Below are 14,783 nucleotides of genomic sequence, written 5' to 3' on the forward strand. Positions count from 1 at the left end.
TCCACAGGAGCTGGATTATTCCATTGATCCAGAATCTCTGCCTCCACTCCGGAATCCTGACATCCTCGTGGGTGAGAATGACCTCACAGCCCTCAGCTATCTCCACGAACCTGCGGTGCTTCACAATCTCAGAATCCGCTTTGCAGAATCCAAACTCATTTACACCTACAGTGGTAAGGAGAGCGATTCTAGGAGAGCAGGAATGACCCGGAAACACGGTGCTTGCTGTCTAGGGTGTCCTGAGGACATTTTATATCGTGTTTATGTTAGAAATGTTGACTTCTGCCAAAATGTGTACTCACAGCTACACCTTTGCCCAGATTTCTATCTAACAAGCACAGAGGTTTGATCTTCAAGAGTCTGTTGTAAACAGAAGTGTCTACAGGTGGGAAGAATCTTCATCAAGAATTGATATCAGACTTCCCAGAAAAATATATCTGGGTAAAGCTTGTGTTTGAGTTTCTCATTGGATTTGATACATTTATTACTTACTTGGGGCAACGATGTTATCATATATTTACACTGAGAATTACAAAACCTTTCAGTTTTAGGGCATTCCCATCCATCATCTCATCCAACTCTGAGAGTAGCCGAGAAATGTGGGTGGCATCTGTAGGCAACTGAGATTCGGAGCATTAAGTGATCTGCCCAAAGTCACATGGCAGGTTTAATAACTGGCGGAGCTGGGCTTACTCCAGAGACCCTGGAGAAATGGGTGACGGTCAGAACCTCAGCGCTGCATCTGGCATCTTTCCCCAGGAATCATTTTGGTGGCTATGAATCCTTACAAGCAGTTGCCAATCTACGGAGATGCCATCATCCATGCCTACAGCGGGCAGAACATGGGCGATATGGACCCACATATATTTGCTGTGGCTGAAGAGGCGTACAAGCAGATGGCCAGGTAGCCGCCTACAGGGTGGGACTTCCTCTTACTCTCCCAACACTCCTGCATTTGCTGGGCCCTCACAGTGGAGGGGAGACATCTGGTGTGGTCTCATTAAAGGTGACCATGCGACCAGAGAGTGAGGGCACTTGGTAGAGCAGACTAATGAGTAGCAAATGATTGTATGTGGAACCTGTCTAGACCGAGTTTCCTGGTTTTTCTTCCTTCTCAGTAGTCAAAGGTCAAACCTACCAATCTGGGAATAGCAGATGCTTCTCTTGCACTGTGTTTGGTTGGAGGAATATTGATTTATTCTCCACTGTGAGATGTTTAAGCTTTATTCCCCATCTAGCCCAGCAAAAAGTTACGATGGATGAGCACAGGTTTTAGATGTAAGAGCTTTGGAGTTTTATCCTCTTTCAGCTTCAATGTCCTCATCTGTAAAGTATGAAGAATAGAGAGGCACCTGGGTGGCTCAGTTGGCTGAGGGTCCAGCTTCGGCTTAGGTCATAATCTCGTGGTCCGTGAGTTCATGCCCCACATCGGGCTCTGTGTGGACAGCTTGGAGCCTGGGTCCTGCTTCCGTTTCTGTGTCTCCCTCTCTCTCTGGCCCTACCCCACTTGCTTTCTCTCCCTCTCAAAAAATAAATAAACATGGAAAAAAAATTTTTAAGGTATGAATGAAGAATAGAAACACCATCTTATCTTTGCTGATCCTTTTACAGTTTGAAAAGAACTCTCCGGACAGTGGTCTCCTTTAAGTCTTGCAACACCCCTGTGAAGTCAGTTGAGCCACATCATTGCCCTCATTTCATAAATGGAAACCTGAGGCACAGAATCTGGACCCTACATAATCTAGGCAACCATCTGAGTTTCCTCAGCTTTAGTGTCTTCCATCTGTGAGCCAGACACTCAGAGAGCACCCATTCTACGTTCCACTGCTTATAATCAGGAAAAAATAATGGTGGTGTGTGTGGTTCTCTCCTACCAAGAAGGCTGGTGGGCATTTTAGAACTCGCATGGCATCTCTCCCAGTCATCAGGGACTGGATGCCTTTTAGATCTTCTGTCCGTGGAGTGAGACCCTCATCCTGAAGGCAAGCTAATACTTAGCCATCTCCTCCATATTGTTGGCACCAGAGTGTCAGAGGGGAAGTATGTGCCCCTCCTGGTTAAAGAGACTTCCCAGAAGCCCCACAAAGACTTCTGCTCACAGCTGGTCTAGGACCTATTCACAGGGCCATGCCTGGCGGCAAGTAAGGTTGGAATAGGTAGTCTTTCATATGCACAGCAGTGTTCCCACTGAAAATTGGGGCATAGTCTCTAAGAAGGAGGGGAGGAGGAATGTTGGATAGAGATTCACCAGTTAATAACCAGTTACCTTGGTCTCTGCTACAGCAAATTTCCTCCAAACTGAAAAACACCTGTGGTTCTAGGATTTGCCCTGGCTCCCTATAAGTCTTCCAGGCACTCTGCAATTAAGGTCCATGGCTCATAGCCTGATGGGCCAGGGCTGCTCCTGTACGTCAACAGTATGAACTCACTGGAGCTATTGGGCTGAGCCAGTTTCAACTTGAAAAGTCCATTTTCTCTGGAGGCCTGTCTGTCTAAATGTGATAGAACTGAACGTAAGGTAGGTTTATATTGGACTTGCTGATACTAACCTGGGAGTCAGAATAGCCCAGCTTTACTAAGCCCGGCTCCATTTCTATCCGGCGGGGGACACTGTAGGTGTCCGTCACTGATCTCCTCAGAATCTTGCTCTTTTGGGCAGGAACTCCATCTCTGAGGTGCTCCCAGCATTCACAGGGAGGTGCTCTGCCCTGGGTCAAGTCACCTTACCTTTCTGAGTCATTGTTGTATCATTCCATAAAAATAGATACATGTGGCATAGGATTTTTGTGAGGCTTAAATGAGGATCCTTATAAAGTATTCATGGAGTGCCTTGTATCTATAAGCAGTGCTGGATACATAGAACAGCTTTATAGTACAGTCCTGCTATCACCTTATGATGCGAGAAGTTGAATACATTTTTAAAATTTTTTTTAAATGTTTATTTATTTTTGAGAGAGAGACAGAGCATGAATCTGGGAGGAGCAGAGAGAGAGGGAGACACAGAATCTGAAGCAGGCTTCAGGCTCTGAACTGTCAGCACAGAAACCAACACAGGGCTCAAACTCTCAAGCCATGAGATCATGACTTGAGCTGAGATCGGACACTTAACTGACTGAGCCACGCAGGCACCCCCAAGTTGAATACATTTTTAAAGATCTCCAGCATGTGGGCTTACTGAACACCTATGTTCCCAAGCATGTTTTGAATAATTGCTCTCCAAATAATGCCTTTAGAATGTTTTATGTTTATGTGGGGATACAGAGGAGTTGACCTGGGCCCAAGATGGCTTTCTTTAGAGGCCTGCTTGCAAGGTTGGTGTAGGGCTAGCCTCTGGGAACTTGGATTTTAGGAAGTTCCCCACCATTATCCAATTGAGGAGAGAGGTTCATTGTACCTTGACTGTGTAGATGATGTGGTTCATGCTGAGCACCTGCCTTACTTCAGGGCATCTGGAATTTTGGTACATGCTCTGGCTATGTGACCAGCCCCCAATACAAACCCTGGCCACTGAATCTCTGAAGAGCTTCGTGGTAGACAGCACTTCCCATGTCTTGTCATAATTCATTGCTGTAGTAATTAAGGATTCACACTCAGCTTCCTCTGGACTTGGCCCCATGTGCCTTTCTTCTTTGCAGAGTTAGCCTTTTGGTGTGATGAATCTTAGCCATGAACATGACTATGTGCTGAGTCCTGTGAGTCCTCCTGGTGGGTCACTGACCTGAGAGGGTCTTGGGGGACCCTCAACATGGGGGACAGGGCAAGAAACAAAGTTTAGCTTGATCACATAGAAAAAAAGACTAGAAGGGAATTCACTGGAATGTTAAAAAGTAGTTACCTTGGAGTAATGAAACAAAGTTTACCTTCTCTCCCCTTGTCTGTGTTTTTCTTACTGAGTCTATATTACCTTTTTAATAGGAAAAAAAACAGTATCTAAAAAATCCTTTAATTTACTTGCTTTAGAAACAATAAAAATCAGTCAATAATTGTAAGTGGGGAGTCAGGTGCTGGAAAGACAGTGTCTGCTCGCTACGCCATGAGATACTTCGCCACCGTCAGCAAGTCCAGCAGTAACGCCCATGTGGAGGACAAGGTTCTGGCATCGAACCCCATAACTGAGGTGTGTACCCCGCGGGAGGTGGGGAGTGGGGTCACAGGGAGCAATGTGCAATAATGGAGAAGTGGATTGGTTTGTGTATATGTTTGCCTGGCTAACCTGAATCCCTCAGCTTTAAAGACCATAGAAGTGAGGGCCAGAAAGTCTGTTCTCTGATAGGATTCGAAGGAGCTTGAAGAAGAGACTACCCTGCTAAGGCTCACTCCTCAACCTGCTGGACTAGAAATCAGATTTCAGGAGTCCTGTGTCTATATTTATATACCAAAGGAAATTTCCTTGACCACAGACACCACTGGTGCACTGAGACCACTGGTGTTCTTCAGCCAATGACCCCAAGTTTTATGAGCTGATTGTTAAATATTCAGAAATTTTTTGGTAAGCTGACTATTAAAATTTTGATAGTTCAACATCAGTCACGGTGGGAATATTTACACTTTATAAATTGGCAAATGCCACATATCAAGGCTCTTCTGCTTCCCTCTCTGAGAGCTGATCCGCCAGCCCAACTCTGACTAGGAGAGCAGTGTGAACAAGACCAGTCCTCATGGCACCCAGGAGCAAGGAGACAGCCCTTAAGGAAGAAGGGTCATCGCAAAGGCTCAGGAGATGACCAAAGGCCAGCTCTGCTTTGCAAAGTGGGAAAAGGACTGATTTAAATTTATTTGGAAGCATTGCAAAAAATTAAGACCATTAGATTCCTAGATCTCTTCTCTCTGTTTTCTCAAATCAAAATCATCAATGTTTATCAGGCCTATTTTGTTGAAGCCCCTGTACCAGATAATATAGGAAGTAATGGAAAAGAATAAGCCCCAGTCCCCAAGTTTTAAGACTCCTCTAACATAAACACGTTTAAAGTTAAATGGAGGGACGCCTGGGTGGCTCACTCGTTTAAACGTTCAGCTTCAGCTCAGGTCATGATCTTACGGTTTATGAGTTTGAGCCCTATGTTGGGATCTGCACTGACAGCATGGAGCCTGCTTCAGATTCTCTCTCTCCCTCTTTCTGCCCCTCCCCTACTCAAGCTGTCTCTGTCTCTCTTAAAATAAATAAACTTAAAAAAAATAAATGGAAACATAAACCACAATCTAAGATAGCAGTAGAAAAGTTGTCCAGAGGTACTGCCCAGTGGGTAAATTTGTGTGATTATTTGTTTAAGGTTGGTCTCACCCCCTAGATTATAAGCTCCACGAAGGCAGGACCATGTCTTCTTGGTTCACCTTTGTCACCCAAGGACGTGGTGCATAGCAGGTGCTCAGTAAATATGTGTTGTCAGAAAGCATGATGACCTGGGCAGGAAGTACAGTATGTGTGCATGAGAAGGGTACTTCAGATGAAAAATGCTCAGGAAGAGGGAGGGGATGGGCAGAGAAGAGACAGAATTCAAGAGTAGAAGTAAAAAGCAAAATTCATGCCTAGAATATGGAAAGAATGGGAGAGGGCAGTTTTTTGGTTGAGTGGAAGGTCTGGGTAGAGAAGTGGTAAGAGATAGGGAAAGAAATAAAGTTTGAATGATGTGTTCTTTTAATTGAGCATCTATAATATTTGGGGCATGGATGTGGTGATCCTCCCAACTCCGCAAGCTGCGTATTATTCCCGTGTTATAGATAAGAAATCCAGACTTGGAAAGATGAAATCACTTTTCTAGCATTACACAAACAGGAGCCTAGGAACCATGAAACATCAGAACCTGTGCTTGTTCTAATCCTGCTCAGTGTCTCCTAGCAAGATGGAGGAGAGCCTTGAATGGCAGGTAGAGGATGTGTCATGTCCCCTCTGAGCTTTGGGCTGCTTCCCTCACCCCCCAACCTTCCTCTGCTAAACAGACCTTATCCCAGCATACAGGATTGGATTTTATTAAGCAAAGATCTTTTTAACATTATTGAGGGTTCTCTGTTTTGTAGGCTGTTGGAAATGCCAAGACCACCCGCAATGACAACAGTAGTCGGTTTGGGAAATACACAGAAATCAGTTTTGATGAGAGAAATCAGATTATAGGAGCCAACATGAGAACTTACCTGCTGGAGAAATCCAGAGTTGTCTTTCAAGTAAGTATAAAAATATTAGTTAAGTTTACTTTTTCCCAACTCTTAAAGTACTGTTTACACTTACATACTCATTAGACAACCTACATTGCTTTGTGACTTGAAGAATAGAGTTTCCTGTCTTTCATTTGCATTTTGGCTTATTTTTTTTTCCGTTTCTTAAAAACAAAAAATTGATGGATAGATGCGATATCAGTGGAATGATATGACTCCACCAAAGGGAAGAATTATGATTTTTAATTTTGGGGCATTTAAAAGATCCTTAGTGTTTAGCAATCAAGTTTCTCTTTCTAGAACACAGAAACTGCTTGAAACAGACAAAGATGTTAGACTGGCTTTTCTGTCAGGAAGGGAATGGGCTTACAGCTAGTGGGGTGGGGGGTGGGGAGTTAGGAGAAAGACCCTTCCGTCAGTAAAGTGGCGAAAATTCTCCTAGTTTTGGCCCAGGAGAGTAACAGTAAGCCTTATGTTGCAGGATGTTTCTTAAAAATTTCAACTAGTTCAAGGGGCACCTGGGTGGCTCAGTCTGTTGGGCATCTGAGTCTTGATTTCAGCTCAGGTCATAATCCCAGGGTCATGGGATCAAGCCCTGCATCAGGCTGAGCATGGAGCCTGCTTGGGATTGTCTCTCTCTCCCTCTCTCTCTCTGCCTCTGCCCGCTGCTAGCTCTTTCTCTCACTCTCTCTCTCTCTCAAAACAAAAATTTCACCTAGTACAAATTACATTATTCTCACTTCGCAGAGTGTTTTCATTTACTAGCATTTTCTCTGGGGTCCTTGTCTGGAAGGCAATCATGAGCCAGCAGCTCTCCCTCTGCCAGTGAGCCAGCAGAGGGCAGCAAGTTGCTCACAGACTTATCAACCAGAGAAGAAACCCATGTAAGTGTTGGTGTCTGTGAGAGCAGAATTGTCAGTCCACGTTAGCCGTCTAAGACCCATTCCCTGAAAACCTCATGTTTTTACTGTAAAGGGTTGCCATAACTTCAGGATTTTTCTTTATTTTACAGTCAGAAAATGAACGAAATTACCACATTTTTTACCAGCTCTGTGCATCTGCGCAGCAGTCGGAATTTAAACATCTTAAATTGGGTACGTGGTGGTGATGTATGGAAGTATCTGTCCCTTTTATGTAGGGGATTAAATTCTAGGTTGATTTCTTCTTAGAGTAGTATCACTTAAAGAAATATTCTGTTCCAAGACATAAATCCTTGGGTTTAGGGGTGGAGCTGATGCCTCTAACTAAGGAGATAGATGGAGGGGCAGGGTGGGGGAGACCTTCAACTCCAGGGATTTTTTCAAAGCTCATGGGTGTTCATGATCATGCAGCCAGAACTACCTGAATAAGGCCTCCTGACCACTGGGACTTGGTGCTGTAAACCCCTATGCTTTTCTTTACCTGAACTTCCTTGGGTAGCCGTTTTTCCAACATGTAAGACATATTTCCTTGTCTTCTGAGACGGAGTACCTCTGTCATAATTTGAGCTTCCTTGATGACTCAAGGTCATTATTATTTATAGTTCTGACTAATTATGCTGCAGGGACAGCAGAACTCTTTGTCCTTTAGCACAAACAGTGGACTCCTGTGCTGTCACAGCTCTCCTCTCTTGGTTGTCTGTGCTATATTGGTAGATAGAATTGTCCAGTAAATTTCTTCAGATCTCACATAAAGATAATACCTATGCCTGTCACAGAATGTGAGTAGCGAATGTGAAAGAGCCTTCTGAAGGGTCACAGTCACCTACTATTCAAATATTAGGTGTGCATATGGTTATCCTCTTGATTGTGGTGATGATTATGTCAAGGTATACATATATCAAAATTCATCAAATTACGCATCTTAAACATGTAGAGTTTATTCTGTGTTCAATAAACCCCAGTAAAGCTGTATAAAATGGTTGGATACGGGAACAAACACCATGAGCTTTTTAGTCATGCCCGTGTTTAAATTCTTGCCCTGCCTCACTTTTCGGAGCCTTGGCTTCTGTGTCTGTAACGTAGAATTCTAAGGAATAAATGCATTCCTGTGTGTTAGGTGCTTACCACAGCGCATTACGTGTGAGCTTCCTGCCTTGCTTCTGATAAACACATATGTACACATGTATGTGTCACAGACATTAACAATCTTTTGATTTCAGGGAGTGCAGAGGAATTTAATTACACAAGAATGGGAGGCAGTACTGTCATTGAGGGTGTGAATGACAGAGCAGACATGGTAGAGACTCAGAAGACCTTCACACTGCTGGGTAAGTTGAAGTGTCCTGAACAAGGTGTGGCCATTTTCTCTTTTAAAAAAAAGGAAAGACAGGGATGCCCAGGGTGCATGTGTTTAAAGAGTCCTAATAAATTCTAATCTTAGGATGAGCCAGTCAGAATATATTTGGAGGTCAAGCATTCAAGCCTATGCTTTAACCTTAAAAGATCTAGAAATCAACTCGTTAGCCCTCAGGCTCGCTGGTTTGCAGGTGAGAAACATGGGCTGTGCTCCAGTGGCTGCCCCAAAGCTCCTCTGGGCTGACTTCGGAGAAGACTGGCTTACATGGAACTTACCGAGTGCCACGCACCATCCTAAACACTTTGTTACCTGTATTAGCTTGTTTAGTTTACAAGCACTTTATGAGGTGGACGGGGCATTTCCCCCCTTTTACCACAGGGGAATGGAGAAGTCTTAACGACATTTTTATATAGAAAACAAGATCTTGGATTGCTTGGTCTTTCTCCACTTTGCCTTTCCCACATGGAGCTCACATTTGGAAAGTGTCTATCAAATGACATTGATAATAAAAATTATCATTCACTTTCCCATAGTGTATCAGTGTAGACTTTAACACCTACCTGCCAGTCAAAGCTTCCGATCTGTGGTTTGAGACAACAGGCCATTTTTACATCTCACAGAGTATTTGTTTTACCAGTTTGTTTTCATTATTGTGGCTTGGTTGACTATATTTAAATGTAAAAGGCAAAGAGTTCCAGGTTAAATGTATCAGAAAAATAGGCAAGATTTGGATAATGGTGAATGAAAACTGGTTGGTTTCCTAAGCACAATTAACGATCTGATTTTGCCTCTTCCAAATGCATTAAGGAGAAGGGCAGTTTAAGTATTGTATAATAAGATAAACACTTTGGGTACTGATAAACATTTTCTTAAGATAGTTATAGTCATAATTTCATCTTTTTATAATGTGCTCCATTGAGAGAGAACATCGTGTATGAGGAGGGATCAGGTAGCCTCACTCTGGCACGGCCCCTGTGGGACCTTGGTCCACATGCCCTGTCCTCCTTCCCACCTCTACCCTTCCGACACTCCTTCCCAGCTCTATAATGTTTCACCTCACAGCAAAATGATACAAGAGAAATAGAGTAGGCTTTGGGGTCAAATAAACATGACTTGAAATCTAGTTGGCAGGACTCTAAAGGGGTTGCCCTTTCTGAGATTCAGTTTCCTGATCTGTAGAATGGCCATATTCCTTACCCACAGGGCTCTCGTGATAACTGGTAAGGAAATGTACGTGGAAGTCTCTGACACCAGGCTGAGCATGTAGCCAGTGCTTGCTAAATATCACAGCCTGCCCTCAATCTCTGTTTGCTATTGTCCAAGCCCTAGCCATCCTTTGAGCAAAATACCCCCTTCTCCATGAAACCTTCCCTGATCATTGGAGACCAGCAGCAGCAATTTTTTTTTTTTCACTGCCTCACACAAATCAGATGGTTTTCACAAATATCCACACTATCGGGTCCAGGACTAGGGTGAGGCAGGAGAGGCGACTAGAGCACAGACTTGAAGAAGGCACTCAGGTACTCATTCTCAGGGTGACACAAATGTCGGGTCAGCCCCTGGCACCCAGCTTGCCTCACCTTGTCCCACCCAGCCTTACACACCTGGCGTGGGTGTCTTGAAAAAGCCCCCAAAGTCTTGTGGGGAGATAGAGTAAAACAATCTACTGTCTCTCATGGCTGTTAATGGTGTAGGCTGCCCGGTGTCAGAAGTGGGTGGGGTGGAAGGAGGTTGGGGCCGTCTTCCCCTGACCTTCCAGGGAGCCCTCTCAGCCTGTGACTGGTGTGGTGGGCAGAATGCCAGGAATGTGATGGACTCTGCACCTGTTTACTCTCTACCAAGCCTGTGACTTAAAGATGCTAGCCCAGTGAATGTCTCCTTTGATCAGCTGTGCCTTGGCCGTTAGACCTCATAATTTAGTGGTAAATTATCTATCATCATGTATTTGCTCCGATTTTTTTCACGTGTCATAAGATGGGTCTGTGGCCTTTCATAGATCACTTACTTTTTTCTGGGCATCAGTTTCCCCATTGTTCCAATTACCGATTGCTGTTTCCCCAAATCTTAGTGGTCTAATATGACCCATTATTATTATGTTTTGTGATTCTGGGGTGACTGGGCTCAGCTGGATACTTCTCATTTGGGGACTATTCTGTGCCGGTGGTAGGGGCCTGATCTTCTGAAGCCTTCTTTCTCCTATGAGCTGGAATGGTTAGAAGTACTGGGGCCTGGGCGGGCATCTCTCTCTCTCCACAGGAACTTCCTCACAGCACGCTGGTCCCAGGGTAAATGAACTGTGCACATTGTGGCTAGCTTCTCCCAGAGCTGGTTACAGTAGGCTTGGTGAAATCTGTAAGACTTTATTAACCAGCCTCAGAAGTAAAGCAGCATCACTAATGCCATGTGCTAATGGTTAAAAGTGAGTCACAGGGCCAGCTCAGACTCATAACTCATGGTGAGAGAACTGTATCGTACGTGAACACTGGGAAGATGATGCACTGGGGGCCATCTTTGGAGAGTAGCCACCGCCCACCCACCCCCACCCGTCCCAGTAGCTGTTAGGGATGCTGTGAGGATTAAGAGATAATGTCTAAAGTGGTTTATGAACTATGGCATGCTGTATCAGTATGCAAGATCAGTATATATTTAATGAAAGCATGACTTCACTGCATGAATCACTAAAAAATGTCCTAGACCAGAGGTCAGCAGATTGCTGTCTGTTTTTGTAAATAAAGTTTTATTGGAACATAGACACACTCATTTGTTTAAATATGGTCTATGGCTGTTTCCATGCTGTGGTGGCAGAATTGTGATAGACTGTACAGCCTGCAAAGCCTAACAAGAAAACATTTGCTGCCCTTTGTCCTAGATGGTAGAGTGAGCATAGTTGATGGATTCCTTAGAGTTTTCTTACAGTATATGAAGATTCATGGATGGACTTCATGAAGCTATCTTAGCTTCGCCCCTGTGTGTCTCACCAAGGAAGTTCCCTGATGACTGCGTGCCAGGCAAAGAAATTTGAGCAGACGGCAGAGGTGCATTCACTGTTGTGGAGTGGAACCAGATGACCTCACTGTAACTTTGAGCTTGCCATCATCCTGTGACCCGCCCCCGCCCCCCCACCCCCCCACCCCGGCACAACCAAATACCTCATTCTGCATGTTGATTTCAGGGTCTCTAAACCTTTGCCATCCAACACAGTAGCCATCAGCCACAAGTGACTGTTTTCATTTCATTTAAATTAAAACGAAATAACCTTCGGGGCATCTGGGTGGCTCAGTCTGTTAAGTATTCAGCTTCAGCTCAGGTCATCATCTCATAGTTCATGAGTTCGAGTCTCATGTCTGGACTTGTCTGTGCCAACAATTCAAAGCCTGGAGCCAGCTTCAGATACTGTGTTTCCCTCTCTCTGCCCTTCTCCTGCTCACACTCTGTCTCTCTCTCTCTCTCTTGAAAATAAATATTAAAAAAATATGAAATGAAATAACCTTAAAAATTCAGTTTCTCAGTTGTATTAGGCATGTTTCAAGTGCTCCTAAGCACATGTGACTAATAGCTACCCTATTGGACAGCACAAATACAGAACATTTCCATCACCTCGGAAAGTTCTAAACAGCAGTACTTCTCCTAATAATGTGTGTGCCTTGTTGATACTGCTTGTCTCACTGCTGTGTTCTCTTGTTTGGGTCTCAGTGTTCTCTTTTTTAGATGGAGATCTCCTCAAGGGCAGACTGCCTAACTTGAATCGTATGTAGGTTTATAGCACCTTTGGTCAGACCACCCTTTTTAAAAATGTAATTGCTAAATAAGTACTTTGTTGATTTGTCCATTGCTGTGGTTAGTTATGAAGCTAGTATGGAGAAATTAGCAGTGAGGTCATCTAAGTTCAATATGCGCATACATTTCACAACACATCCCATACATGGTTCTCTGAAGTCTGCTCAAACTTCTTTGCTTGGCATGGGGTTGTCAGGGTCCTCTGTGTTTAGGGTCCACAAAGGGATGTAGCTAGGATGGCTTCATGAACTCCACGGGTCTTTTCACATATTGCAGTGGTCGCTGGCCTTAAACTGCTTGGATGCCCAGCGTGTCCTAACCCTTCTTTGTCTTAGTTTCCCCCTCTATAAAATGGGAACCATGATGGTGCTCACTTCATATAGTTGTTGTAAGCATTAGATGAGATGATACATGGAAAGTACTGGAGACAGGGTCTGGCACAGAGTTCCTTCCAGTTCTGCTCCTGAGACACCTTAGCTGGTCATGGATTTATGTCCCGATGAAGCAGAAGGGGATGTACTTTGACCAAAAGCTCCTTTCCTTTGTTCTTCTGATCTCAATTAACCCTTTTATCCTTGCCTGACCATTTACTCTCTGACAGAATGAATACCCTGGAAAGAGTCAGACTTGGCCTGGACCTCAGGCTCAAGATCCTTGCCTGTTGTGCTTCTCACTGAAGTCTCACTCAGGCCAGCCACACTTTCACATGACCTTGCCTCACTAAAGAGAATTCCTTCACTGAGGTCTTAAGTCCTCTCCTTCACATCCTCGCTTTGGAGTTAGTTCACTTTCGTGGATTCTGGAAGATGTGGAATAGTGAAATGATTTAGTTATGGATCAGTCACACAGTGAGTGGGGAATGCCAAAACGAAGATCCCCAGATGGCGTGTTTTTAGTTGCTTTTCCTCCTCACTGACCTGATGCTTATCCTGGTAGCGGCCTGGGGCGGGACGGGGGGTGGGGGGTTATTTCTGTTAGACGCATCTGTCTTTCTAGTGGAAGCATTAAGTCTAAACAGAAGGCAGCAACAATGCCTAGACTCAGGCTGAGCTGGAACCTTCCACATATTTTTGGTTTGAAATCTTTTGCACCTTTGGTTTTGTTTAATCTTTGAAGTAGAGAAGACTGTCTAGGTTCTGAAATTATTTAAGAACATGACCTAGCTGCTATTGAAATAGTGCAGGTGTCCTCAAGGGAGAAGCAGAGGGTGGCTGTGGCCACTCTTACTCAGCATTTACGACATGCTGTTTTTTGCTTGGAGGGAGTGGGGGGAGTCACAAGTGATCACAACACCTGCCATTCCCACGCAGACCAGGGAGCATGGATATCAACATGAATGAGCCTGCCCCCCCCCCACTCCTAGAGTATCTCCAAGCTCCTTGATGCACCACCTGGTGCCTACCCCCACCCCCCACCCTACTCCTGCTCTGGAGTCCTGACCTAGCAAAGCCCTGCTCACAACTGGCAGGTTCTCCATGGTGATTTGCAGACATTGGACACAAAATCCTCCCTAGTAGCTGGCTAGGTTTATTTTTGGCTCCAGGAAATGTGCTAATGACCTATGGTGACTGAGTATATTATATATTCATAATTTATATGCTACCTACAGCAGTCAGGGTCCCAGTGGGAAATACAGGGCCCACATAAATTTAGATAAAAGAAGGAGGGTTTATCTATGAAGGGACCAACTACAAAGATGTGGACAGATCTGTGGGAGCTATAAGGGGCAGCAAGTAGCCAGGGTCAGGAGCAGAGCTGTTCACTGCTTTTTCCCATTTGGGCACAGTGGTGTCACTGGAGCCAGAAAGTAGGGTTGGGGGAAGTCATCACCAGACCAGGAGTGATGACCTGTCAGTTGGCAACACTGAGAGCCTGAGGCAACTTTGCAGGGAGAGAAACAGGGATGACCTATCTAGTACCTCTCTCCTCCTGATCTCTGATCTCCTGCCAACAGTCCTCGCTGGTCACACCCAACCAGAGGCCAGAGGGCATGAGACCCCATTGCCTTCAGCCAGATGGTTCAGCCCCCTGGGGCTGCAGAGGCAAATGGAATCATCCAGCACCCACCACAAGAAGAATTCAAGGAGCTTGTGAACCAAAAAAAAAAAAAAAAAAAAAACCACAATGAAAATAAAGGAAGCATATCATGTGGAATAAATGAGAGCTGATTCTCTCAGGAAACTGACATGAAGTGGTTACTTGCATGTTACTTTTTGTGTTGAACTTCTAGCAGCAATGCCAAAAGGGGAAACCTAGAGGGCTGCAGAATTCACGTCTGTGTCATTTCAAGTTCAGATCTTGGCACTGATGGCACTAGAGTGTCTTGAAAGAATTCAGGTGCTTATCTTACTAGTGTGAAGTAAGAGAAGAAATGCAGTAACCCTAATTTGGAAATTTTTTTTCAGGTTTCAAGGAAGATTTTCAGATGGATGTTTTTAAGATCCTAGCAGCCATCCTCCATCTGGGCAACGTGCAGATCACAGCGGTGGGCCACGAGAGATCCTCAGTTAGTGTAAGCCACTGCTTTGTTTCACCTTCCTGTGTTCAAACAGTCATGAGTAGAGAGTCTTGTGGTTACC

General features: G+C 44.6%; 1 protein-coding gene across 1 annotated transcript in view; it reads left to right on the top strand.

Moving 5' to 3' along the window:
* MYO5C (myosin VC) overlaps positions 1–14,783 on the top strand; it is a 102,704-nt gene that overhangs the window by 16,216 nt on the left and 71,705 nt on the right. Inside the window, exons 3-9 of the mRNA XM_042941995.1 lie at positions 8–173; positions 760–904; positions 3,961–4,117; positions 6,016–6,159; positions 7,163–7,244; positions 8,291–8,398; positions 14,610–14,716. Of these exons, the coding sequence (XP_042797929.1) occupies positions 8–173; positions 760–904; positions 3,961–4,117; positions 6,016–6,159; positions 7,163–7,244; positions 8,291–8,398; positions 14,610–14,716 (909 nt within the window). The remainder of the gene's footprint in view (positions 1–7; positions 174–759; positions 905–3,960; positions 4,118–6,015; positions 6,160–7,162; positions 7,245–8,290; positions 8,399–14,609; positions 14,717–14,783) is intronic.

This window comes from Panthera leo, chromosome B3, assembly GCF_018350215.1.
Source record: "Panthera leo isolate Ple1 chromosome B3, P.leo_Ple1_pat1.1, whole genome shotgun sequence".
Taxonomy (NCBI): domain Eukaryota; kingdom Metazoa; phylum Chordata; class Mammalia; order Carnivora; family Felidae; genus Panthera; species Panthera leo.